The sequence below is a fragment of the Dipteris shenzhenensis genome, chromosome 10, assembly GCF_047967505.1.
Source record: "Dipteris shenzhenensis isolate YYH24624 ecotype China chromosome 10, Dip_SZ_1.0, whole genome shotgun sequence".
NCBI lineage: Eukaryota > Viridiplantae > Streptophyta > Polypodiopsida > Gleicheniales > Dipteridaceae > Dipteris > Dipteris shenzhenensis.
The window spans coordinates 42,579,805-42,602,963 of NC_141605.1; the positions used below are offsets into that span (position 1 = coordinate 42,579,805).

Here is a 23,159-nt window from a genome sequence, read left to right on the forward strand (position 1 = left end):
CAGAGTTATTGCTTTTGACAGCCATAAACATTCTGATATCCAAACCCGATACCCGGTTTATGATAAGGAGTTTCTTGCCGTTGTACATGCTTATCTCTCTTGGAAACATTATCTCATGGGAGCCGACTCTGTGGCTAAGATAGACCATCACTCTCTAAAGTATATCTTTACTCAGCCAGTCATGAATGCTCGAGATCTGGACGACTCCGACGCTACTTGGCAATCTGATGAAGACTTACAGCAGTACCCTGATATTTTACAACAGTATTTTCAGAATTTACAGTGATATTTTCTACATCAGTTCATTATCTCCACCAGGGTCTTATTTTGAGTGGGAGGGGATGTCACGATCTGATTTCTTACAAGATTGGTGATGGCTTTTCCAAATTTCTCATAACGTACTGCAGAATTGTGTGCAATCGAAAAATCTAAAATCTTAAAAATTGTTTTCAGTCTAGATAGAATTGGTACTCCGGTACCATGAAGAGTAAGTCTCTTTAGATGTTATGATGAATCACCATTTGATGTGCCTTCGCTGGGTCTGCATATGCATGGCATGCATCATTGACCTATTGAGACCCAAGCGAGGGTGGTTTTTCGAGGGAGAGTGCCCTTGATGAGCTGGTCCTCCCAGTGATGACAGCGACATTAACATGACAGTAATATTTCAGACTATCCACCCCTTGTATCTCAAGGATAAAAATGAAGTTTCCTAAGTTGCTGGCCTAAGTTTGGTATGCCATTAGTAATGGTTTCACCTATTTCGTACATGCAACCTGAATTTACATGGGATTTTGATGTTTCTATGGAAATTTTGGAAATTTTTTTCGGTTGGTTTATTTTGAAATCTGACTTTCCTGTGTCAAATTATGAGCTCTAGTATGTATAATATGCTTATAAATGTGTGTTTGGGCAATAATGTGTTGATGGCTGTCTTGCCAGTATGTTGAGTCACAAGTGAAATATTGTTTTCAAAGAAATTGTTTGGGAGACTTGTCTTCACAGTTGTTTCTTGGATGAGGAGAATGTGCAGTCGTTTTCTATGAGCCTTCTTATTTAGTGATTTGCCTATCTTTTTTGATCAATGACACTCGAGTGCTAGTCTTGCTTGTTTTTTATTTTTTTCTATCCTAGGAGATAATACAGTTTCTGCCTTGCAGACACAGCAACTTAGGCCTGGGCATGTGCCTTACACAAGCACTGTTGGTGCTCTTCAACGGATATATGTTGAGGAGGGCATACGCGGCCTTTACAGGTGTGTGCAATGTATAGAATGCTTTTTGTACTTGAATTTGTTATGTGGTAAGAGTTTTGTATTGTATGGTCTCAAAGTGGTAATTCTGTGTTACAATAATCTCTTGTGGGCAGTGGGATTGTACCAGCATTGGCAGGGATTAGTCATGTGGCGGTTCAATTTCCAGTGTATGAATCCTTGAAAGAATATCTTGCCAAGAAAAGTAAGCTCTTTTAACTCCTCAAACTTTCTGCTGTTTCATGAAGCATTACAATTTACTCGGAGTATAACCTTTGTGAAACCAGATTTGAAGCACTGTCTACTATTCCTGAATGATTTTGCTATCCCCTTTTGTCCTCTTTTTGTTGAATCTGATTTCCCTGATAGGATTTTTGATTCGTGACTCGCAATTATCAATTGAATGACTCTAAGCATCAGTCATGAGCTAGTTGTTAGAGCTGTTGACGAGAGACTTATATGTGCAGTTTGGCTTCAGGTTTTTTAGCTCAGGAATGATTATAAGTTTCAAAAGAGAGTTTGATGTAGTATGCATGTGCTTTCTAAGTTAGGAATGTAATTTTTGCATCGTTGTAGGAAGCAGTACATAATACATAATGCATTCCTTCTGTTATTTCTTTCTTTCATTTGTAGATGTGTGAGAGAGAGAGAGAGAGAGAGATTTTATTCCTGTTTTTTGGAAGTTTTGTTTCTTGATTTGCTTGTTTATTTTTGCTTAGTCACCTTCTTTTTTTCTTGTTTTCTTTCTCTTTTATTTATGTGGCGTATTCTAGTAAGCATTGGGTTTGCCCAAGAGGCTCTGCGGGTCTTTAGAAACCCTGGATAGCTGCTTATGCTTGGGCACTGATGACGACACAAGTGTTGCTTTACGTGCTAAGTATGTCTTTCTTTTGTTTTTCAAAATTTTGTTACCTCCTTTTTCTTCTCTTTCATTTTCTTTTATTTTGTTGGTAGTGTTTTGGACTTTATGATTGGATATGTTCTAGTCTTAGAAAGGTATATTTTAGTTCAGGGCCGATTTCTGGAGTCAGGTGGATATTTAGTGTGTGAGAAGTGATATAAAAGTTGACACACTGTTTTATGTGCATGTTCCAATCGGTTTTCAACTAGTTCTGGTTGAAATATCTGAATAGAGAGTACTCCAGAATAATGGTGTGCATAGGGCCTTGCGAATATCTCAAGTCCTTGTTGGAGATTACTGACCCACCTGTAGGTGATACTCTGCTGAAAACAGGTTGGCAGGCCTGTTAGGGCAACCAACCAGCAGGTCAGTTCCACCTAACCAGGTCGGGTTAATCATGACCAGGTCAGGTTATGGTCAGGTTAGGGTACAGGGTGTCACATCTGCTGCAGACCCAGTTGGCTGCTGATGAGGTCCAATATGGGTCACCTGTCCTAATTAGGTTTCAGGTCAGCCTGAATCCCGGCCACTCCAGCCCTATAAAAGGGCCTCTATGCTAGGGTATTAGGCATCCCACTGAATTGGTCGCTTAACTTGAGAAGCAATTGCAGAGAGATGAAGACAGTGTGGGGTTTAAAAGTTGCCTTTGTGATAACATGAGCTTGCCCATCATCTTGGTGCTTCCCCACAAGCTAAAAATAGGTTTCCTGTCTTTGGGAGCAGCAACAGCAAAGATTAAGTTCGTTCTTGGAACTAGGATCAGCAGCAGGCAGAGAAAAAACGAAGCAGATGCAAAGAACATAGTTTCGATGACTGATTTAACAGGAGGTGACGGGAGATTTTGGGTGCAACGCTAGCCTGCACAGAAAACTGGAATTGGAACAGAGAGTAGGCTAAGATATAAAAGTGCTAAAGAGCTGAAAGCTAGAGCTGCATGTCTAGCTGTCAGCAATGGTACAGATGACTGAAAACATATTGAATGAAAATGTGGGGCTGATGCTTGTTATATTTGACAGGGCTTTAGGGGGAAGTTTTTGGGTTTGTCGTTACACAGGCCTTAAATGATCATTATTAGTTTATAAATTGCCATCTATTGGTCCCCAATTCATTCTAGCAAATGTGATTGAGGCCCCAAACTTCAAATAGATTTAGATGCTTGTTTGGGAGAGACTAGATGTAATGAAGGGTTAAAAGGGCCAATTCAGAGGTCCTTTAGGTGGGAAATGTGGAGGGACTATCTAAGTCTCCATCCACCACCTGCTATGTACTTTTTGATGTGACATCTAATCCTGTCTACTCTCCCTTCCTCCTCCTTGCCTATGCTCACTCTCACTCTTCCCTACTCCCTCTCATTCTCTCCCTCTCTTTCCTACCTCATTCTCTCTCTCCTACCGCTTCTCCTCCCTTCTTCCCGTATCTCTCTCCCCTTCTTCTAGTCTATCCCCCTTTCTCTAAATCTGCCCCTACCCACTTTTCTACATTGGTATCAGAGCTCCAACCCTGGCACCTCTGTCTTCCTTACATTTCCTTGCTCCGACTCACTGTAGTTGGAGGACAACGCACAAGCTCACGCTGACAACCAGCCCCAAGCTTCTGGTTGCTTTCCAATTTCGCCAACCTAGAGAAGCGTTCATACCGACAGATAAAAAAAGCAACCTCCAATAGCCATCAGTCGTGTGATGGAGAGAGAGCGCACGAACTGATAGCTTCAGGAACTGGCTGCTGTAACGTATTTAGTTGCAGCCAAAACGTTTGATGCAAAGAAATACGTTGGAGGCAACTTGGACGATCCAAAGGATCGAACCAATCGAGAACTAAACGGCAGCACAGCCAGTCATTTGGTGACTAATCTTGTTCAGCGCACCATTCAGCCGTTCCGTGAGCCTTGAGCCTGTCCTGCAAGTCACCGCTCTGTGAATTGTCCTGCCAGTTGTGAGTCCTCGCAGTTGTGAGTCGCCGTCATCACTGAGACCTGCACCTTCTGTCTCTTTTAGCTGCCTTTTTGTCACAAGTCCTGAGCCGTCCGTCGCGATAAACCTTAACCTAACCAAACTAACCCAACCCACAAACTAGTTAGACCTAACTAAACCTAATCTAACCTAACCAACCAACCAAACCGCTAACTATTGTTAGTCTCACAACAAAACCTTAGTCTCAAGTTTTGCAGGTGGGCGTGGACGGTTAGTTTAAACCTAGGTTAGGTTAGTTCTAACTAGGGTTAAAAGGAGGGTTAGGTTAGACTAAGTCAGTGTCGTAATTGTCTTACTAGTCTTGAGGTTAGGAGTCCTAAGTGTCCTAGGTGACTTAGGGACCCCCCCTCCCTCCCAAAAAGAAAAAGGAAAAAAGAAAAGAAAAGAAAAGAAAAGAACTCAGAATTTTCCAGCCCTTTTAGGGGCTCTCCACAGCCCTATTGTGGCTCATTCAAGCCCCTTTTCGAGCTTCTTTGACGACCTTCCTTCTGAGCCTCTCCATCGACATTTCATGTTTCCACGCACTATCTCAGGTGCTCATTATGCATGATTTTGCTATCCATTTCTCCTTGCCTACATTCGAGCTCCTCTCTCCAGGGCCAGTCACCATGCCACCGAAGCGTGCCCCTCGTGATATATTGCATGACAGTGATGAGGCTGCTTAGTATGAGCAAGTGCCTGCCACAGTGGATGCATCCACTGGTGGTACAGAGGTTCCTTCTACTTAGCCTCTCTCTCTTGCATCCCGAGAAGCGCAAGTAGTGCAAACACAGTTTTTGGATGCCCTTTCCTCTATGCTCCAGGGTGCTTTCCGCCAGATAGGACAGGAATTCAGCCAACAGCTTACCACAGCCATGGCTATGTAAGATACCACTCTTGCCTAGATGGGACTGCAGATTGGTCAGCAGATCACGTTTGCCATTGCTATGTAGGATAAGGGTAAGCAGCCTGCACCCCAGCAAGGGGACCACTCAGACAGTCATGATGTTTTGTCTGCTCCACGTAGAGGTTTTATGGCAGATGCCCGCCGTGCCTATGAGCATCAATCTTCTGGACCATTGCATGTACCCTAGCATGGGGATTATCTGGACTTAGGTGATGCATTTTTTGTACCACATAGCACCTTCATGCAAGATGTCAGGCCATCTTTTGGTTCACAGCTTTTTGCATCTATGCAGGTTGAGCTGTCTCTTTTGGGCCGGCCCGTTGGTGTGCATACGGTTAGTGCTCCTTTAACCGCACCAGCAAGTATGCCTAGAGCTGGCTTTGGTTTATATGGTAGCCCACTCCCCTGGGAGAGAGGTCAGTCCTCTTCTTAGCCCTTTGGTATGCCATCATTTCGGAGAGATGCATTTGGCAGAGAGACCCAGCCCAGGGTTCATGCATGCATCGCTCCACCAGCAAGCACATATAGCTAGATGCAGGCAGTGCATCAGATGGCAGCAACAGCTACGGAGTAGGGAGTTAGTGGTGGGCAGCCAGTTACTTTTGATGACATGTTGGCAGATTCTTTGCGTGCATACAAGCCCCTACCTGAGGTCATCAAACTTGAGATGTCCTTCTCTGATTATGTGAACCTCAATCGTGATGATGCCGCACTTCTGGAGGTTACACGCACAAGAATTATGCAGCCAAGGATATCAAGGACAAAAAGGAGACACTCACACTCCCAGTGAGTTGGAGGAGTGGCTCACGAATGTGGAAGGCTATTTCCGCTTCTACCCCAAGTCTGAGGAGGAGCGCATCATTTTTGTAGGTATGCATATGCAGGACTATGCCCACACATGGTGGCAATACATGAGGGATTCGCCTCAGAGACCAACCACTTGGAGGGGTTTCAAAGAATTGATGGTCACTACATTTGTATCTCCACTTGTCTTTGATCAATACTTGGCTGAATTTTATGCCTTGTCGCAGAGCGGTACGGTCCAAGAGTACTTGCAGCGCTCTTGGAGGCTTTCCCTGTTTGTGCAGGACGTATCTGAAAAAGGAAAGCGGCTGCGTTTCATCCATGGGTTAAGTCCTTCACTTGCTGCAGACGTGAAGGCACATAACCCTCAAACAATTGAGCGTGCAGCCCAATTGGCAGAGGTATATGAGCCCAAATATGCCAGCAAATATAAGATGACAGTGGGCAGCGCATATGAGAATGCAAATGAGGCTAAGAAGAAGCCTAAGGTGACTGATTGGAATGAAAGAAAATCAGCAGCAGCATCATTTCCAAGGTTTACCACAGTTATAGGCAGCAAGATGCCATATGCTAAGCCATACAGGTCATTTGATGCTAAGCCAGGAGCTAGGCCAAGTGTTGGACATGAATCAGCATTTAAACAACACACCAGGGGTATTATGGACAGCGGAAAGAGCGCAAACTTATGCTTTAAGTGGTGAGAAGTGGACTCGTGAGCATCGGGAAGTTTGCAAAATGCGTAACAGTGGTACTGCAAAACTCAGCATGATTATTGACATATTGGATCATGAGGATTTGATCGATGCTTCTAAGACTTTGGATGCCACTCATGATGGTTCAAAGGGTGCACAAATCGTGGAAGAAGCTCCAAATGTTGGAGCCACGAAGGGGGCTGATTTCCCCTTTGATCCCGGTGGTGCTAATGAACATAATATGCATGCCGATGGTTTTAGCAAACAGGAAGGTTGTTTATTCTCCTTTTGCAATTGCTGATTCAACAACCCCCTGTGCTCAGATTCCTGTTGAACAGCAACAGATGAATTGGTGCAATGCCCATAATATTGAAGTGCAGGCCAACTTGGATGACGTTCGTCTGGCCCTTTATAACCTCCAACTTGCCATTGCAGCCCTCGACAAGAAGATTACAAATGCCTTGGCTGCTCCCCCGAGTGTTTCTTCCTCTACCTCTTTTCCTGCTTTCCAGTATATCCTTCCTCCTTCCTCTGCTGCTCCTCCCTTGCAATATACCTTTCCTCCGACTCTCATGTTCCCTGCTAATTCCTTCCTATCAGATTGTACAGTGACTGATCAACTCCCTTACGATGCTGAACGTGCTGCGGAATGGCTGGATCCGTCACACCCGATTATTCGGGCCTTCCGTTGGACAGAAGCTGACAATTCCGATCGGGCCGCTATACAGCCTCCCCTTGGAGGAGTTATTCCTCTGCAGCCTGATCTTTTCTTTCCTGTGCTTCCTTATTCTGCCCCCGGACCAGTCGGACAGGATCCTACAGATCATAATCCTTCAGACTCTGATAGTGATGATCCTGATTCTCTTCCTGTCTCATCCGCTCCTGTTCATATGCCTTCTCCTTCTGTACAGTCCAGTGTTTTTCTTCCTTCTCTCATGAATCAAGGAGGTATTAAGCAAGAAGTTAAGCCTATGATGCAAGATGTTCGCCCCCGCAATACCGTGTTTCCTTCAGCACCAGCAGCACAAGGTCTTCGTGGCGAATTATTAGTTCCTGAATATACAGACGGGACACTCAATGAAGCAGGCGAATTACGAATGCGTCTTCAACACAAATCTTTCCCTGGGTATGTTCTCAATATTGATGGTGCTTCGTCCCAGGCATTAAAAGATACGCTCAAGATTTTCTATGGCCATATGATGTCCTTAGTGTCCGTCTACAAATGGAATTCTCGTGACGCTGCTGTTGAAACCACCAAAGGTTTCACAGGCATTTTGGCTAACTGGTGGGAAGTCCTCTCAGAAGCTTCCAAAGAAAGTATTTTTGATAGTCATGATGCCCATGAACAGCCAAATGCTCCTGATGCACTTATAGCTGCTATATCTAATCAGTTTCTTCCCACATTTACTGACGATCGCACACAAGCAGCCAATGAGTTCTTTGCTCTCAAGTTGTGTGACTTATTTCAACTGGCTCAATATAATGCCCATGCGCAACAATTGGTTTACCGTGGTGGGCTCTTTGCAGATGTGTCTGCCAAACGACACTATCTATTCAGTCTTCCGCATAAGATCGGTGAAGCATGCAATGCCCTTATTGATGCCCAGACTAAGATTGTCAACTTGGACAATCGGCCCACTGAGGTCCATAAGACAGTGGATGATTTCACGTTTGCCAATCTTTTTCAACTAGTGCAAGTGTATATCCGGAAACAATGTACGGAATACACGATGAAAAATAAGATCAAAGAGATTAGTCTGGTATCACCGGCCATTTGTCAGCAATTTGTGGGAAACCAGGATTTCTGCCCCCAGTCATATCAGCGCCAGTTTGCCTCTACATCTACTTCTCGGCGACGGCGACAACAAAAGTCTCAATGTTTGTGCGGCTCTTCTCGATTTCCACGCCTCCGTAAAATTCATTGGCGTAGCCGCTACCAACGTCGCCCTCAACGTTTCTTACGCAAACGACGTTTCAATGCCAGCAAAACTTTCGGCTGTTTCATTTGCGGCAAACGGGGCCATTTTGCAAAGGAGTGTCCACAGCAACCTAAATCCGGCCAGCAAAAGCAATTGAAGGGCTTTTTCTCCCTCATCAATGATCCCGACCAATGGGAAGTTGTTTCGCAAGGTGTGACCGACAAATCTTTGTTTGAATGTTCTGAATCAGACACTCCTGATTGTCTGTCTTGCCAACTTGCTCTTCCCCTTGATTTCACAGTCGGTGCATTCATGAACAATACTAATTTCATTGATTTGGAGCTATCTTCCGATACTGACTCTGGCAGTTCTAATGGTTTATGGGACATTTCTGATCTTCCGCAGCCTCCTCCTTCACCTCCTCCTAGGCCCTCCAGACCTCAGCCTATCTTTCCTTTCCCTCCTCCTTTTGTTCCTCCTCCTACTACTCCTTTGTCTCATAGAGGTCCTTCTGTGTTTCAACCACTCCAAACAGTACAGAACTCTGTTCCTCATTTTCTTCCATCTTCTTTTACTCAGGTCCCTGTACAAACCTTAACTTCTCAATCCCCATCGTCTTCTCACTCCTGTACAGTGCAATTCCAGTCTCTCCAGGAGAGTATTACTTTGCTGAAAACACACACTGCCACAATCCTTTCTCAGTGTACTCACTTAACCTCTACGCTGAACTCTCTTGACCAGAAAGTAGTGCACCATCTTCAGCAATGTTCTGGGCAGCCTCCACCTGTCCTGCTCTCGTGTCAGGACTTCTTCATAGAAGGCCCGAATAATCGGGTGTGACGGATCCAGCCATTCCGCAGCACGTTCAGCATCGTAAGGGAGTTGATCAGTCACTGTACAATCTGAGAGGAAGGAATTAGCAGGGAACATGAGAGTCGGAGGAAAGGTATATTGCAAGGGAGGAGCAGCAGAGGAAGGAGGAAGGATGTAAGGGACATCTTGAAATTCGGGTAGACGACGGTATATACAGGTTCTTTGTTCAAAGAACCATGAACAAGGCCGATACGAGCTGCTTTCAGCGTGAGATGACGAGTGTCAACCAAGCTGACCATACAGGTGGCGTTGACGCCAGACCTGAATAGGGGCTCGATGGCTAAAACAAAACATCCATAGTGTATGTACTGATAACCGGACCGAGTGAAGGACTCAATCTCGGACTGAGAAAACAAAGGGAGATAAACTCCCGTATTGCTTTCATCAGCAATATTAATACAAACCTCTGAGATTTTGATGTGTCTCAGGGGCCGTGTTACTATCTATCCTCGTTATCTTCTGCTTATTGTCGTATCGTCTCCCCATTTCCACTTCTCCATCCCTCTCGGTATCGTTATCGGTGACGAGTTCGTTTCCTGTGCTTCCTTATTCTGCCCCCGGACCAGTCGGACAGGATCCTACAGATCATAATCCTTCAGACTCTGATAGTGATGATCCTGATTCTCTTCCTGTCTCATCCGCTCCTGTTCATATGCCTTCTCCTTCTGTACAGTCCAGTGTTTTTCTTCCTTCTCTCATGAATCAAGGAGGTATTAAGCAAGAAGTTGAGCCTATGATGCACGATGTTCGCCCCCGCAATACCGTGTTTCCTTCAGCACCAGCAGCACAAGGTCTTCGTGGCGAATTATTAGTTCCTGAATATACAGACGGGACACTCAATGAAGCAGGCGAATTACGAATGCGTCTTCAACACAAATCTTTCCCTGGGTATGTTCTCAATATTGATGGTGCTTCACCCCAGACATTAAAAGATACGCTCAAGATTTTCTATGGCCATAAGATCAAAGAGATTAGTCTGGTATCACCGGCCATTTGTCAGCAATTTGTGAGAAACCAGGATTTCTGCCCCGAGTCATATCAGCGCCAGTTTGCCTCTACATCTACTTCTCGGCGACGGCGACAACAAAAGTCTCAATGTTCGTGCGGCTCTTCTCGATTTCCACGCCTCCGTAAAATTCATTGGCGTAGCCGCTACCAACGTCGCCCTCAACGTTTCTTACGCAAACGACGTTTCAATGCCAGCAAAACTTCCGGCTGTTTCATTTGCGGCAAACGGGGCCATTTTGCAAAGGAGTGTTAGAACAGGTGGCCTCTAAGGAAGAACGTATCTGTGCTTTCCGCTCTTGGCGTCAACGCCACCTGTATGGTCAGCTTGGTTGACACTCGTCATCTCACGCTGAAAGCAGCTCGTATCGGCCTTGTTCATGGTTAGTGGATGTACTGATAACCGGACCGAGTGAAGGACTCAATCTCGGACTGAGAAAACAAAGGGAGATAAACTCCCGTATTGCCTTCATCAGCAATATTAATACAAACCTCTGAGATTTTGATGTGTCTCAGGGCCTTGTATTGGAACATAGAGAATTTATATACATCCTCCGGATCTATCAGAGGAAGATTCCAAGAGTGCTTGGAATCAGATAACTCAGTGGAGGTAGAGGCGGAGCGAGGGGTAGTGAAACGGGCAGACATGGCGCGGATAAGTTTGGCCATTGTGTAACAAAGATTTGGACAAGCAACTGTCTTCACACGTCACGCTAGTGCTCAACCAACACACGGCAACTCTGGCCTAAGGGGAGCGGTAGCGACAGGGTCCCAGACGCTCTTCGAGTGAAACACAAGGAACTGGAACAAGGCTCTGATACCAAATGGCAAAACCTCTCTGTTGACACGGCAGACCGTAAACAACTTAGATATGGTAAACGAACTCGTCACCGATAACGATACCGAGAGGGAAGGAGAAGTGGAAATGGAGAGACGATACGACAATAAGCAGAAGATAACGAGGATAGATAGTAACACGGCGAGACTGGCAAGACAAGGAGTTACGAGAGGAGGCGAACATAAGCGAATAATAGATCCGGATGGGAGAGCCTTCGAGAGCAAGAGCAGAGGCAAGAGACAACATGAAAGAAGACTAGGATAGAAGCAAGAGCTTCGAGAGCAAGACTTTGATTGCCGAAGGAGAGGAAATGATACAAGAGGACTCAAGGCAGACTCTGCCGAGAATGAGGGACTTCAGTCCCTTATATACATCTTGGGCGAGATCAATACCAGGTGCTTGTTGCAAATCAGGGGCGCCTTTTGGCAAATCCGGGTGCGTTAGTGGATTGGAAAAAGTGAAGGTCTTATCTGGCAAGCCAGACAGTGTCTATTCACTGTACACTTTAGGTTAGTGGCTGTACTATTATCATAGTGGCGCACAATACTGAGTGGGATGTTGGGCCCAGTAGGGCGCACCTTCACGGGAGAGCATATCTGGGAGATAATTCAGGGCGCCCTTTTTCCATTCTACTGTGAAGTCATATATCGAGAAAAACTCTTGCCAGCGGGCAAGGCGGCCACGGCCAATCTGTTTATCAATTTTACGGGTACAGAAAGTCCGGAAATTCTGGCTGTCGGTGCGGACAAGGAAAGGCTTATTAAGAATGAACAATTCCAGTTTCTGGATAGCCTTTTTGACAGCTAATATTTCTTTCTCGATCGAGTGGTAATTGCGTTCAGCTCCTTGGAAGATACCAGAGCGGAAAGCACAGATACGTTCTTCCTTAGGGGCCACCTGTTCTAACAAGATTGCTCCCCAGAAATCATCCGAAGCATCTGTTTCAATAATTAATGTAGCATTTACAGATGGGATGGCTAACGGTGGTAAGGTGAGCAATGGTTTTTGAATATTGGCAAGAGCAGTGGTTTGCTCTGGGCCCCACAGAGGACCATCCTTGCGAAGGCAGAGTTGAAGAAGATAGCAGTCGCGGGCAAGATGCTGATAGAATGGAGAGATGTAATTGAGACATCCGAGGAACCGCTGAAGCTGTTGACGATCACGAATTTCTGCCGGGAATGCTGCAAGGGCTTTAAGAACATGGTCCTGTAACTGTATAGCACCATTATGAATAATGACTCCAAGGAAATCAATAGAGGTACGGCCAATCTGGATCTTTGTGGGAGAGAGAACCAACCCATGTTGTTGGAGAAGATCATGGACGCGTTGGAGGTGTTTGAGATGCTGATGCGGATCTTTGCTATAGATAAGAATATCATCGATATAAACTAGACAAAACTCATGGATGGATGCAAAGATGGAATCCATGAATTTTTGAAATTCAACAGGGGCAGTTTTTAACCCAAATGGTAAGACTGTCCATTCGTAAAACCCCTGTGGAACGACAAATCCGGTTTTATGCTGATCTTCAGGGAGAAGACCGATTTGCCAGAAGCCAGCTTTGAGGTCAAGCTTGGAGAAGATTGTTGCTCCACTAATCTTCTGCATCAAGTACTCCTTATTAGGCAAAGGGTATGCAATGGAAAGGAGACACTTATTAAGAGGCTTGTAATTAATTACGAGCCGCTTTTTGCCGCGTTTCTGCTCGGAATGCTTATTGACGTAAAATGCTGCGGCGGCCCAGGCAGACTTGGATTCTCTGATGAGACCTTGCTGGAGGAGATCCGTGATTTCAGCTGTACATAAAAGTCGATCTTCATTGGTGAAGCCGTAAGGACTCTCTTTATAGGGTTTGGACCCTTCTTTGATGGGCAGGCCGATCTGATAATGAAACACATGCTTGAATGCCTGTGGAGACGTACTACTACAATTAGTTAGTAGTTGTTCCATTTCAGCCAAAGTTTGGCAAACCAAAAGAGTGTGCGTGCGTTTACGCAAAGCTTTAGCTTGATCCTGTGCGACAAGGTCAGAAACCAGATCTTTTAATTCTTGCTCCGTAAGCAGAGACTGGGCATCCTGATGAGAAGGTGATCCCAGAGGAGAAATATGAGGACTGAACTCAGCAAGCTGCGGAGGAGAAGGTGTTGGTGTAGCACGATACTGCTCAGGGACAGAACAATATGGAGAAGCCTGATTGACGATTTGGAGATCTTCATCAAAGGGCTTTAAGACCTGCGAAACCTTTTCCCGAGCTGGAATCTGGATTAGGTGGTTATTAATTGTGAGTACCATAGTGTTAGTGGAAAACCCAAAAGGAAGGTGGCGATTCAAAAAATCTTTGCCAATAACGAGGTCAATTCCCTGAGATTCTAATTGGTAGAAACTGATCTCAGTAGGTTGATCACCTAAGGAGATAGAGATATTGGCCGCGTATCGTTTACATGCAATAGTGCCACCACCCATCGTGGACCCGTGCATTAGGTTAGCATCACCAAGAGGTTCCCAACAGTACGTTGGTAAGGCATTATACTTACAAATGTTAAAGCCAGAACCTGTATCTACAAGGGCAATGAGAGTATAAGGGGGAACTCCAGGGGGTCGTAGAAGCACAGACACCATCCAGGTCTTCATAGGATTATGTACGGGAAGTGCAGGGGTCTTGAAGAATTCCTGACACGAGAGCAGGACAGGTGGAGGCTGCCCAGAACATTGCTGAAGATGGTGCACTACTTTCTGGTCAAGAGAGTTCAGCGTAGAGGTTAAGTGAGTACACTGAGAAAGGATTGTGGCAGTGTGTGTTTTCAGCAAAGTAATACTCTCCTGGAGAGACTGGAATTGCACTGTACAGGAGTGAGAAGACGATGGGGATTGAGAAGTTAAGGTTTGTACAGGGACCTGAGTAAAAGGAGATGGAAGAAAATGAGGAACAGAGTTCTGTACTGTTTGGAGTGGTTGAAACACAGAAGGACCTCTATGAGACAAAGGAGTAGTAGGAGGAGGAACAAAAGGAGGAGGGAAAGGAAAGATAGGCTGAGGTCTGGAGGGCCTAGGAGGAGGTGAAGGAGGAGGCTGCGGAAGATCAGAAATGTCCCATAAACCATTAGAACTGCCAGAGTCAGTATCGGAAGATAGCTCCAAATCAATGAAATTAGTATTGTTCATGAATGCACCGACTGTGCAATCAAGGGGAAGAGCAAGTTGGCAAGACAGACAATCAGGAGTGTCTGATTCAGAACATTCAAACAAAGATTCATCGGTCACACCTTGCGAAACAACTTCCCATTGGTCGGGATCATTGATGAGGGAAAAAAAGCCCTTCAATTGCTTTTGCTGGCCGGCTTTAGGTTGCTGTGGACACTCCTTTGCAAAATGGCCCCGTTTGCCGCAAATGAAACAGCCGGAAGTTTTGCTGGCATTGAAACGTCGTTTGCGTAAGAAACGTTGAGGGCGACGTTGGTAGCGGCTACGCCAATGAATTTTACGGAGGGCACAGGCTCAGAGGAATTGATAGAAGGATAAGCATAGAGGCGGAATTGCACGAAATTTTCGAGAAGAGCCGCACGAACATTGAGACTTTTGTTGTCGCCGTCGCCGAGAAGTAGATGTAGAGCCAAACTGGCGCTGATATGACTGGGGGCAGAAATCCTGGTTTCCCACAAATTGCTGACAAATGGCCGGTGATACCAGACTAATGTCTTTGATCTTATTTTTCATCGTGTATTCCGTACATTGTTTCCGGATATACACTTGCACTAGTTGAAAAAGATTGGCAAACGTGAAATCATCCACTGTCTTATGGACCTCAGTGGGCTGATTGTCCAAGTTGACAATCTTAGTCTGGGCATCAATAAGGGCATTGCATGCTTCACCGATCTTATGCGGAAGACTGAATAGATAGTGTCGTTTGGCAGACACATCTGCAAAGAGCCCACCACGGTAAACCAATTGTTGCGCATGGGCATTATATTGAGCCAGTTGAAATAAGTCACACAACTTGAGAGCAAAGAACTCATTGGCTGCTTGTGTGCGATCGTCAGTAAATGTGGGAAGAAATTGATTAGATATAGCAGCTATAAGTGCATCAGGAGCATTTGGCTGTTCATGGGCATCATGACTATCAAAAATACTTTCTTTGGAAGCTTCTGAGAGGACTTCCCACCAGTTAGCCAAAATGCCTGTGAAACCTTTGGTGGTTTCAACAGCAGCGTCACGAGAATTCCATTTGTAGACGGACACTAAGGACATCATATGGCATTAAAAGATACGCTCAAGATTTTCTATGGCCATATGATGTCCTTAGTGTCCGTCTACAAATGGAATTCTCGTGACGCTGCTGTTGAAACCACCAAAGGTTTCACAGGCATTTTGGCTAACTGGTGGGAAGTCCTCTCAGAAGCTTCCAAAGAAAGTATTTTTGATAGTCATGATGCCCATGAACAGCCAAATGCTCCTGATGCACTTATAGCTGCTATATCTAATCAATTTCTTCCCACATTTACTGACGATCGCACACAAGCAGCCAATGAGTTCTTTGCTCTCAAGTTGTGTGACTTATTTCAACTGGCTCAATATAATGCCCATGCGCAACAATTGGTTTACCGTGGTGGGCTCTTTGCAGATGTGTCTGCCAAACGACACTATCTATTCAGTCTTCCGCATAAGATCGGTGAAGCATGCAATGCCCTTATTGATGCCCAGACTAAGATTGTCAACTTGGACAATCAGCCCACTGAGGTCCATAAGACAGTGGATGATTTCACGTTTGCCAATCTTTTTCAACTAGTGCAAGTGTATATCCGGAAACAATGTACGGAATACACGATGAAAAATAAGATCAAAGAGATTAGTCTGGTATCACCGGCCATTTGTCAGCAATTTGTGGGAAACCAGGATTTCTGCCCCCAGTCATATCAGCGCCAGTTTGCCTCTACATCTACTTCTCGGCGACGGCGACAACAAAAGTCTCAATGTTCGTGCGGCTCTTCTCGATTTCCACGCCTCCGTAAAATTCATTGGCGTAGCCGCTACCAACGTCGCCCTCAACGTTTCTTACGCAAACGACGTTTCAATGCCAGCAAAACTTCCGGCTGTTTCATTTGCGGCAAACGGGGCCATTTTGCAAAGGAGTGTCCACAGCAACCTAAATCCGGCCAGCAAAAGCAATTGAAGGGCTTTTTCTCCCTCATCAATGATCCCGACCAATGGGAAGTTGTTTCGCAAGGTGTGACCGACGAATCTTTGTTTGAATGTTCTGAATCAGACACTCCTGATTGTCTGTCTTGCCAACTTGCTCTTCCCCTTGATTTCACAGTCGGTGCATTCATGAACAATACTAATTTCATTGATTTGGAGCTATCTTCGGATACTGACTCTGGCAGTTCTAATGGTTTATGGGACATTTCTGATCTTCCGCAGCCTCCTCCTTCACCTCCTCCTAGGCCCTCCAGACCTCAGCCTATCTTTCCTTTCCCTCCTCCTTTTGTTCCTCCTCCTACTACTCCTTTGTCTCATAGAGGTCCTTCTGTGTTTCAACCACTCCAAACAGTACAGAACTCTGTTCCTCATTTTCTTCCATCTCCTTTTACTCAGGTCCCTGTACAAACCTTAACTTCTCAATCCCCATCGTCTTCTCACTCATGTACAGTGCAATTCCAGTCTCTCCAGGAGAGTGTTACTTTGCTGAAAACACACACTGCCACAATCCTTTCTCAGTGTACTCACTTAACCTCTACGCTGAACTCTCTTGACCAGAAAGTAGTGCACCATCTTCAGCATTGTTCTGGGCAGCCTCCACCTGTCCTGCTCTCGTGTCAGGAATGCTTCAAGACCCCTGCACTTCCCGTACATAATCCTATGAAGACCTGGATGGTGTCTGTGCTTCTACGACCCCCTGGAGTTCCCCCTTATACTCTCATTGCCCTTGTAGATACAGGTTCTGGCTTTAACATTTGTAAGTATAATGCCTTACCAACGTACTGTTGGGAACCTCTTGGTGATGCTAACCTAATGCACGGGTCCACGATGGGTGGTGGCACTATTGCATGTAAACGATACGCGGCCAATATCTCTATCTCCTTAGGTGATCAACCTACTGAGATCAGTTTCTACCAATTAGAATCTCAGGGAATTGACCTCGTTATTGGCAAAGATTTTTTGAATCGCCACCTTCCTTTTGGGTTTTCCACTAACACTATGGTACTCACAATTAATAACCACCTAATCCAGATTCCAGCTCGGGAAAAGGTTTCGCAGGTCTTAAAGCCCTTTGATGAAGATCTCCAAATCGTCAATCAGGCTTCTCCATATTGTTCTGTCCCTGAGCAGTATCGTGCTACACCAACACCTTCTCCTCCGCAGCTTGCTGAGTTCAGTCCTCATATTTCTCCTCTGGGATCACCTTCTCATCAGGATGCCCAGTCTCTGCTTACGGAGCAAGAATTAAAAGATCTGGTTTCTGACCTTGTCGCACAGGATCAAGCTAAAGCTTTGCGTAAACGCACGCACACTCTTTTGGTTTGCCAAACTTTGGCTGAAATGGAACAACAACTACTAACTAATTGTAGTAGTACGTCTCCACAGGCATTCAAGCATGTGTTTCATTATCAGATCGGCCTGCCCATCAAAGAAGGGTCCAAACCCTATAAAGAGAGTCCTTACGGCTTCACCAATGAAGATCGACTTTTATGTACAGCTGAAATCACGGATCTCCTCCAGCAAGGTCTCATCAGAGAATCCAAGTCTGCCTGGGCCGCCGCAGCATTTTACGTCAATAAGCATTCCGAGCAGAAACGCGGCAAAAAGCGGCTCGTAATTAATTACAAGCCTCTTAATAAGTGTCTCCTTTCCATTGCATACCCTTTGCCTAATAAGGAGTACTTGATGCAGAAGATTAGTGGAGCAACAATCTTCTCCAAGCTTGACCTCAAAGCTGGCTTCTGGCAAATCGGTCTTCTCCCTGAAGATCAGCAAAAAATCGGATTTGTCGTTCCACAGGGGTTTTACGAATGGACAGTCTTACCATTTGGGTTAAAAACTGCCCCTGTTGAATTTCAAAAATTCATGGATTCCATCTTTGCATCCATCCATGAGTTTTGTCTAGTTTATATCGATGATATTCTTATCTATAGCAAAGATCCGCATCAGCATCTCAAACACCTCCAACGCGTCCATGATCTTCTCCAACAACATGGGTTGGTTCTCTCTCCCACAAAGATCCAGATTGGCCGTACCTCTATTGATTTCCTTGGAGTCATTATTCATAATGGTGCTATACAGTTACAGGACCATGTTCTTAAAGCCCTTGCAGCATTCCCGGCAGAAATTCGTGATCGTCAACAGCTTCAGCGGTTCCTCGGATGTCTCAATTACATCTCTCCATTCTACCAGCATCTTGCCCGCGACCGCTATCTTCTTCAACTCTGCCTTCGCAAGGATGGTCCTCTGTGGGGCCCAGAGCAAACCACTGCTCTTGCCAATATTCAAAAACAATTGCTCACCTTACCACCGTTAGCCATCCCATCTGTAAATGCTACATTAATTATTGAAACAGATGCTTCGGATGATTTCTGGGGAGCAATCTTGTTAGAACAGGTGGCCCCTAAGGAAGAACGTATCTGTGCTTTCCGCTCTGGTATCTTCCAAGGAGCTGAACGCAATTACCACTCGATCGAGAAAGAAATATTAGCTGTCAAAAAGGCTATCCAGAAACTGGAATTGTTCATTCTTAATAAGCCTTTCCTTGTCCGCACCGACAGCCAGAATTTCCGGACTTTCTGTACCCGTAAAATTGATAAACAGATTGGCCGTGGCTGCCTTGCCCACTGGCAAGAGTTTTTCTCGATGTATGACTTCACAGTAGAGTGGAAAAAGGGCGCCCTGAATTATCTCCCAGATATGCTCTCCCGTGAAGGTGCGTCCTACTGGGCCCAACATCTCACTCAGTATTGTGCGCCACTATGATAATAGTACAGCAACTAACCTAAAGTGTACAGTGAATAGACACTGTCTGGCTTGCCAGATAAGATAGTGATGATCCTGATTCTCTTCCTGTCTCATCCGCTCCTGTTCATATGCCTTCTCCTTCTGTACAGTCCAGTGTTTTTCTTCCTTCTCTCATGAATCAAGGAGGTTTGTATTAATATTGCTGATGAAGGCAATACGGGAGTTTATCTCCCTTTGTTTTCTCAGTCCGAGATCGAGTCCTTCACTCGGTCCGGTTATCAGTACATCCACTATGGATGTTTTGTTTTAGCCATCGAGCCCCTATTCAGGTCTGGCGTCAACGCCACCTGTATGGTCAGCTTGGTTGACACTCGTCATCTCACGCTGAAAGCAGCTCGTATCGGCCTTGTTCATGGTTCTTTGAACAAAGAACCTGTATATACCGTCGTCTACCCGAATTTCAAGATGTCCCTTGCCGATCCTCATCTGTCCACAGCTCTCCGGCTGTACGTGCATGTCAAGGGCCTCCAGATGAAACCAAAGTCCGAACACTGTGCCATTCATGTTCGGTGTATAAATTACTTGGTTTCGACAATCAACCCCATCCCTCGCAACATCCATGCTCCTGATGAATGTGTGCTTTATGGCTCCACCAACGCCGAGGTGATGCGGTTTAAGTTCGACGCCATTCCTATGCCCACGGCCTGGGATATGGATTATCAACAGATAATCCAAGAAAGTGCTGACCAAGAAGCAGCGTATGAAATTGAAGATACGCCCACAAAAGCGATCGTTCGGCGGCGCTCTGGTAATTCCTCTAAGAAAGTTATGCGCCTGGCATTTCCTGCTTCTTCGCATCTTTCGATTGCTAGTACGCCTCCAGCACAGTCCGATACAGCCAGCCTCCCTGAAAGCTCTGCTCGACAAGACGCTGTGCGTGACTGGGTGACTAGCACTGTTGCATCCCAGTTTCCTGGTGATGCCAGTCTTCCTTATCGACAGGAGACTGCTGTAAACCATCGGCCTCAGTCCCATTCCAACTTTGAGGCGATCACATCAAAGGTGCCAATGATGATGTTCACTCCAACGAGCTGGCCCACAGCCACTGGCTATGAAGATTGCATCAACGCCGACAGTAAGGTTGTTTATTCTCCTTTTGCAATTGCTGATTCAACAACCCCCTGTGCTCAGATTCCTGTTGAACAGCAACAGATGAATTGGTGCAATGCCCATAATATTGAAGTGCAGGCCAACTTGGATGACGTTCGTCTGGCCCTTTATAATCTCCAACTTGCCATTGCAGCCCTCGACAAGAAGATTACAAATGCCTTGGCTGCTCCCCCGAGTGTTTCTTCCTCTACCTCTTTTCCTGCTTTCCAGTATATCCTTCCTCCTTCCTCTGCTGCTCCTCCCTTGCAATAGCCACCTTTCCTCCGACTCTCATGTTCCCTGCTAATTCCTTCCTCTCAGATTGTACAGTGACTGATCAACTCCCTTACGATGCTGAAAGTGCTGCGGAATGGCTGGATCCGTCACACCCGATTATTCGGGCCTTCCGTTGGACAGAAGCTAAAACAAAACATCCATAGTGGATGTACTGATAACCGGACCGAGTGAAGGACTCGATCTCGGACTGAGAAAACAAAGGGAGATAAACTCCCGTATTGCCTTCATCAGCAATATTAATACAAACCTCTGAGATTTTGATGGTGCTTCACCCCAGGCGGTGCGAAGGTTTGTACAGGGACGTGAGTAAAAGGAGATGGAAGAAAATGATAATAGTGGCGCCAATGAGTTCTTTGCTCTCAAGTTGTGTGACTTATTTCAACTGTCCCGTCTGTATATTCAGGAACTAATAATTCGCCACGAAGACCTTGTGCTGCTGGTGCTGTTGTGGCAGTGTGTGTTTTCAGCAAAGTAATACTCTCCTGGAGAGACTGGAATTGCACTGTACAGGAGTGAGAAGACGATGGGGATTGAGAAGTTAAGGTTTGTACAGGGACCTGAGTAAAAGGAGATGGAAGAAAATGAGGAACAGAGTTGTGTACTGTTTGGAGTGGTTGAAACACAGAAGGACCTCTATGAGACAAAGGAGTAGTAGGAGGAGGAACAATCCGATGACATTCAGCCCACATGTAACCCTCGAGGCCGTTGGCTTAAAGTCTTGGCCTAAAGTCTTTCATGTGGAGCATCAAGTTGCTATGCCCTTTCTTGCGCAAGAGGATGCAAATGGTAATGCTCCTGTGGACGAGGAGTTCTATTGGGATGCGCAACAAACAATTTATGCTATCTCTTCTCATGCATTGATGGGTGCCAAAAGTGCTGAAACTATCAGATTGAAAGGACAAATTAATGGCAGGATTGTTCACATGCTTGTGGACAGCGGTAGCACTCATACTTTCATCAATTCTAAGACCTTACAGAAGGTGGGACTGATTGCTACTGAGATGGATCATGGGCTGAGAGTAGAGGTGGCAAATGGACAGTTTTTGGTCAGTAAATTTTGTTGCCAAGATGCAAGGATCAAGCTCTCTGAGGATTATGAATTTGCTTGGGATCTCTTATCATTGGATATGGGCCCAATAGATGCTGTCTTGGGCTGCAATTGGCTGAAATCTTTGGGTAAAATCAGCATGGATTTAAATGCCCTATCACTCTGCTTTGTCACAAGGTTAGAACTGTAGCATTGCATGGCATTGCCACTCCTAAATTGCAGGTCATTTCAGCAAGGCAGTTAGCCAGAGAGCTCAAGAAGGAGCTTTCCCTTTACACATCGAATGTGTCAGTATCTCAGGGGGGTAGCATTCCCCATGTTGAGGATTGTGATATACAGCAGTTGCTATCGGAGTTTGCTGATGTATTTGCTGGTATGCCATCCCAATTGCCTCCCAAGAGGGATGTGGATCATGCCATTATTCTAGAGCTTGGCAGTAAGCCCATAAACAAAGCCCCATATTGTCTCTCTAAGGTTGAGTGAGAGGAAGTGGCAGTACAGGTGCGGGAATTGCTTGAGAAGAACTTCATCTCTTGTAGCACTTCTCCTTTTGCCTCCTCGGTTCTTTTGGTGAAGGAGGAGGATGGATCATACCGCATGTGCATTGATTATAGGGATCTAAATAAGGCCACTATCAAGAATAGGTTTCCAATCCCCAGGATAGATGACCTGTTGGATGAACTTAAGGGCGCTCAGTTTTTCACGAAGATAGATTTGAGGTCTGCTTACCATCAAATCAGCATGAAAGAAGGAGATGAGCACAAGACGGCCTGCTGCACAGAATGGGGCTTGTATGAATTCAAGGTGATGCCTTTTGGATTGACTAATGCACCAGCCACCTTCCAGGCACTAATGAACAAGATATTGCAGCCACTTCTTTTCAGAGGCGTGCTGGTTTTCTTTGATGATATCCTCACTTACAGCAAGATAGACAAGAGCACATTAAGCCTGTGAAGCAAGTGCTGGAAATTTTGAGGATGCATCAGCTTTATGCAAAAGCCAGCAAATGCACTTTTATGTGCAAAGGTGAAATGCATCAAAGATTGGCCACAACCACAAAATCCCACTCAGTTGAGAGGATTTTTAGATCTTGCTTCCTCCTACAAGCGCTTTATTCGCAAATTTTCCAAGAGGGAAGCTCCTCTTATTGACCTCTTAAAGAAGGATGCTTTTGGGTGGTCAAGGGAAGCACAACGCAGCTTTGAAGATCTGAAATTTGCGCTCACTCATGCACCTGTCTTGGTATGCCCTAATTTTTCGTGTCCTTTCATTGTGGAGGAAGATGCCAGTGGCAAAGGATTGGGGGCTGTTCTGAGGCAGGAACACGGGGTAATAAGCAGGAAGTTTGATGCTAGAGACTAAATTTCGATGTTAATGATCAGGAGATGCTGGCTATCTATCATGCTTTCAAGAAATGGCACTACTATCTGTACGGAAGTAAAATTAAGGTGAAAATAGATCATAGGATACTCAGATTCTTCCTTACCCAATATATTGTTATTTTACTAAACCAGCCCAATGGTTGGAACATCATGCAACCATGGCTGCTTCAGCTCAATCACCAGTTATGTGATTGTCCTGAAC

At 45.4% G+C, this 23,159-nt stretch overlaps 1 protein-coding gene across 3 annotated transcripts in view; it reads left to right on the forward strand.

The window, feature by feature from the left end:
* Positions 1 to 23,159, forward strand: part of NDT1 (NAD+ transporter 1) — a 43,954-nt gene that overhangs the window by 18,291 nt on the left and 2,504 nt on the right. For all 3 annotated transcript variants that reach the window (XM_087380225.1, XM_087380226.1, XM_087380224.1), the window contains 2 exons: positions 1,161 to 1,255; positions 1,369 to 1,457. In XM_087380225.1, coding sequence (XP_087236351.1) covers positions 1,161 to 1,255; positions 1,369 to 1,457 — 184 coding nt within the window. The remainder of the gene's footprint in view (positions 1 to 1,160; positions 1,256 to 1,368; positions 1,458 to 23,159) is intronic.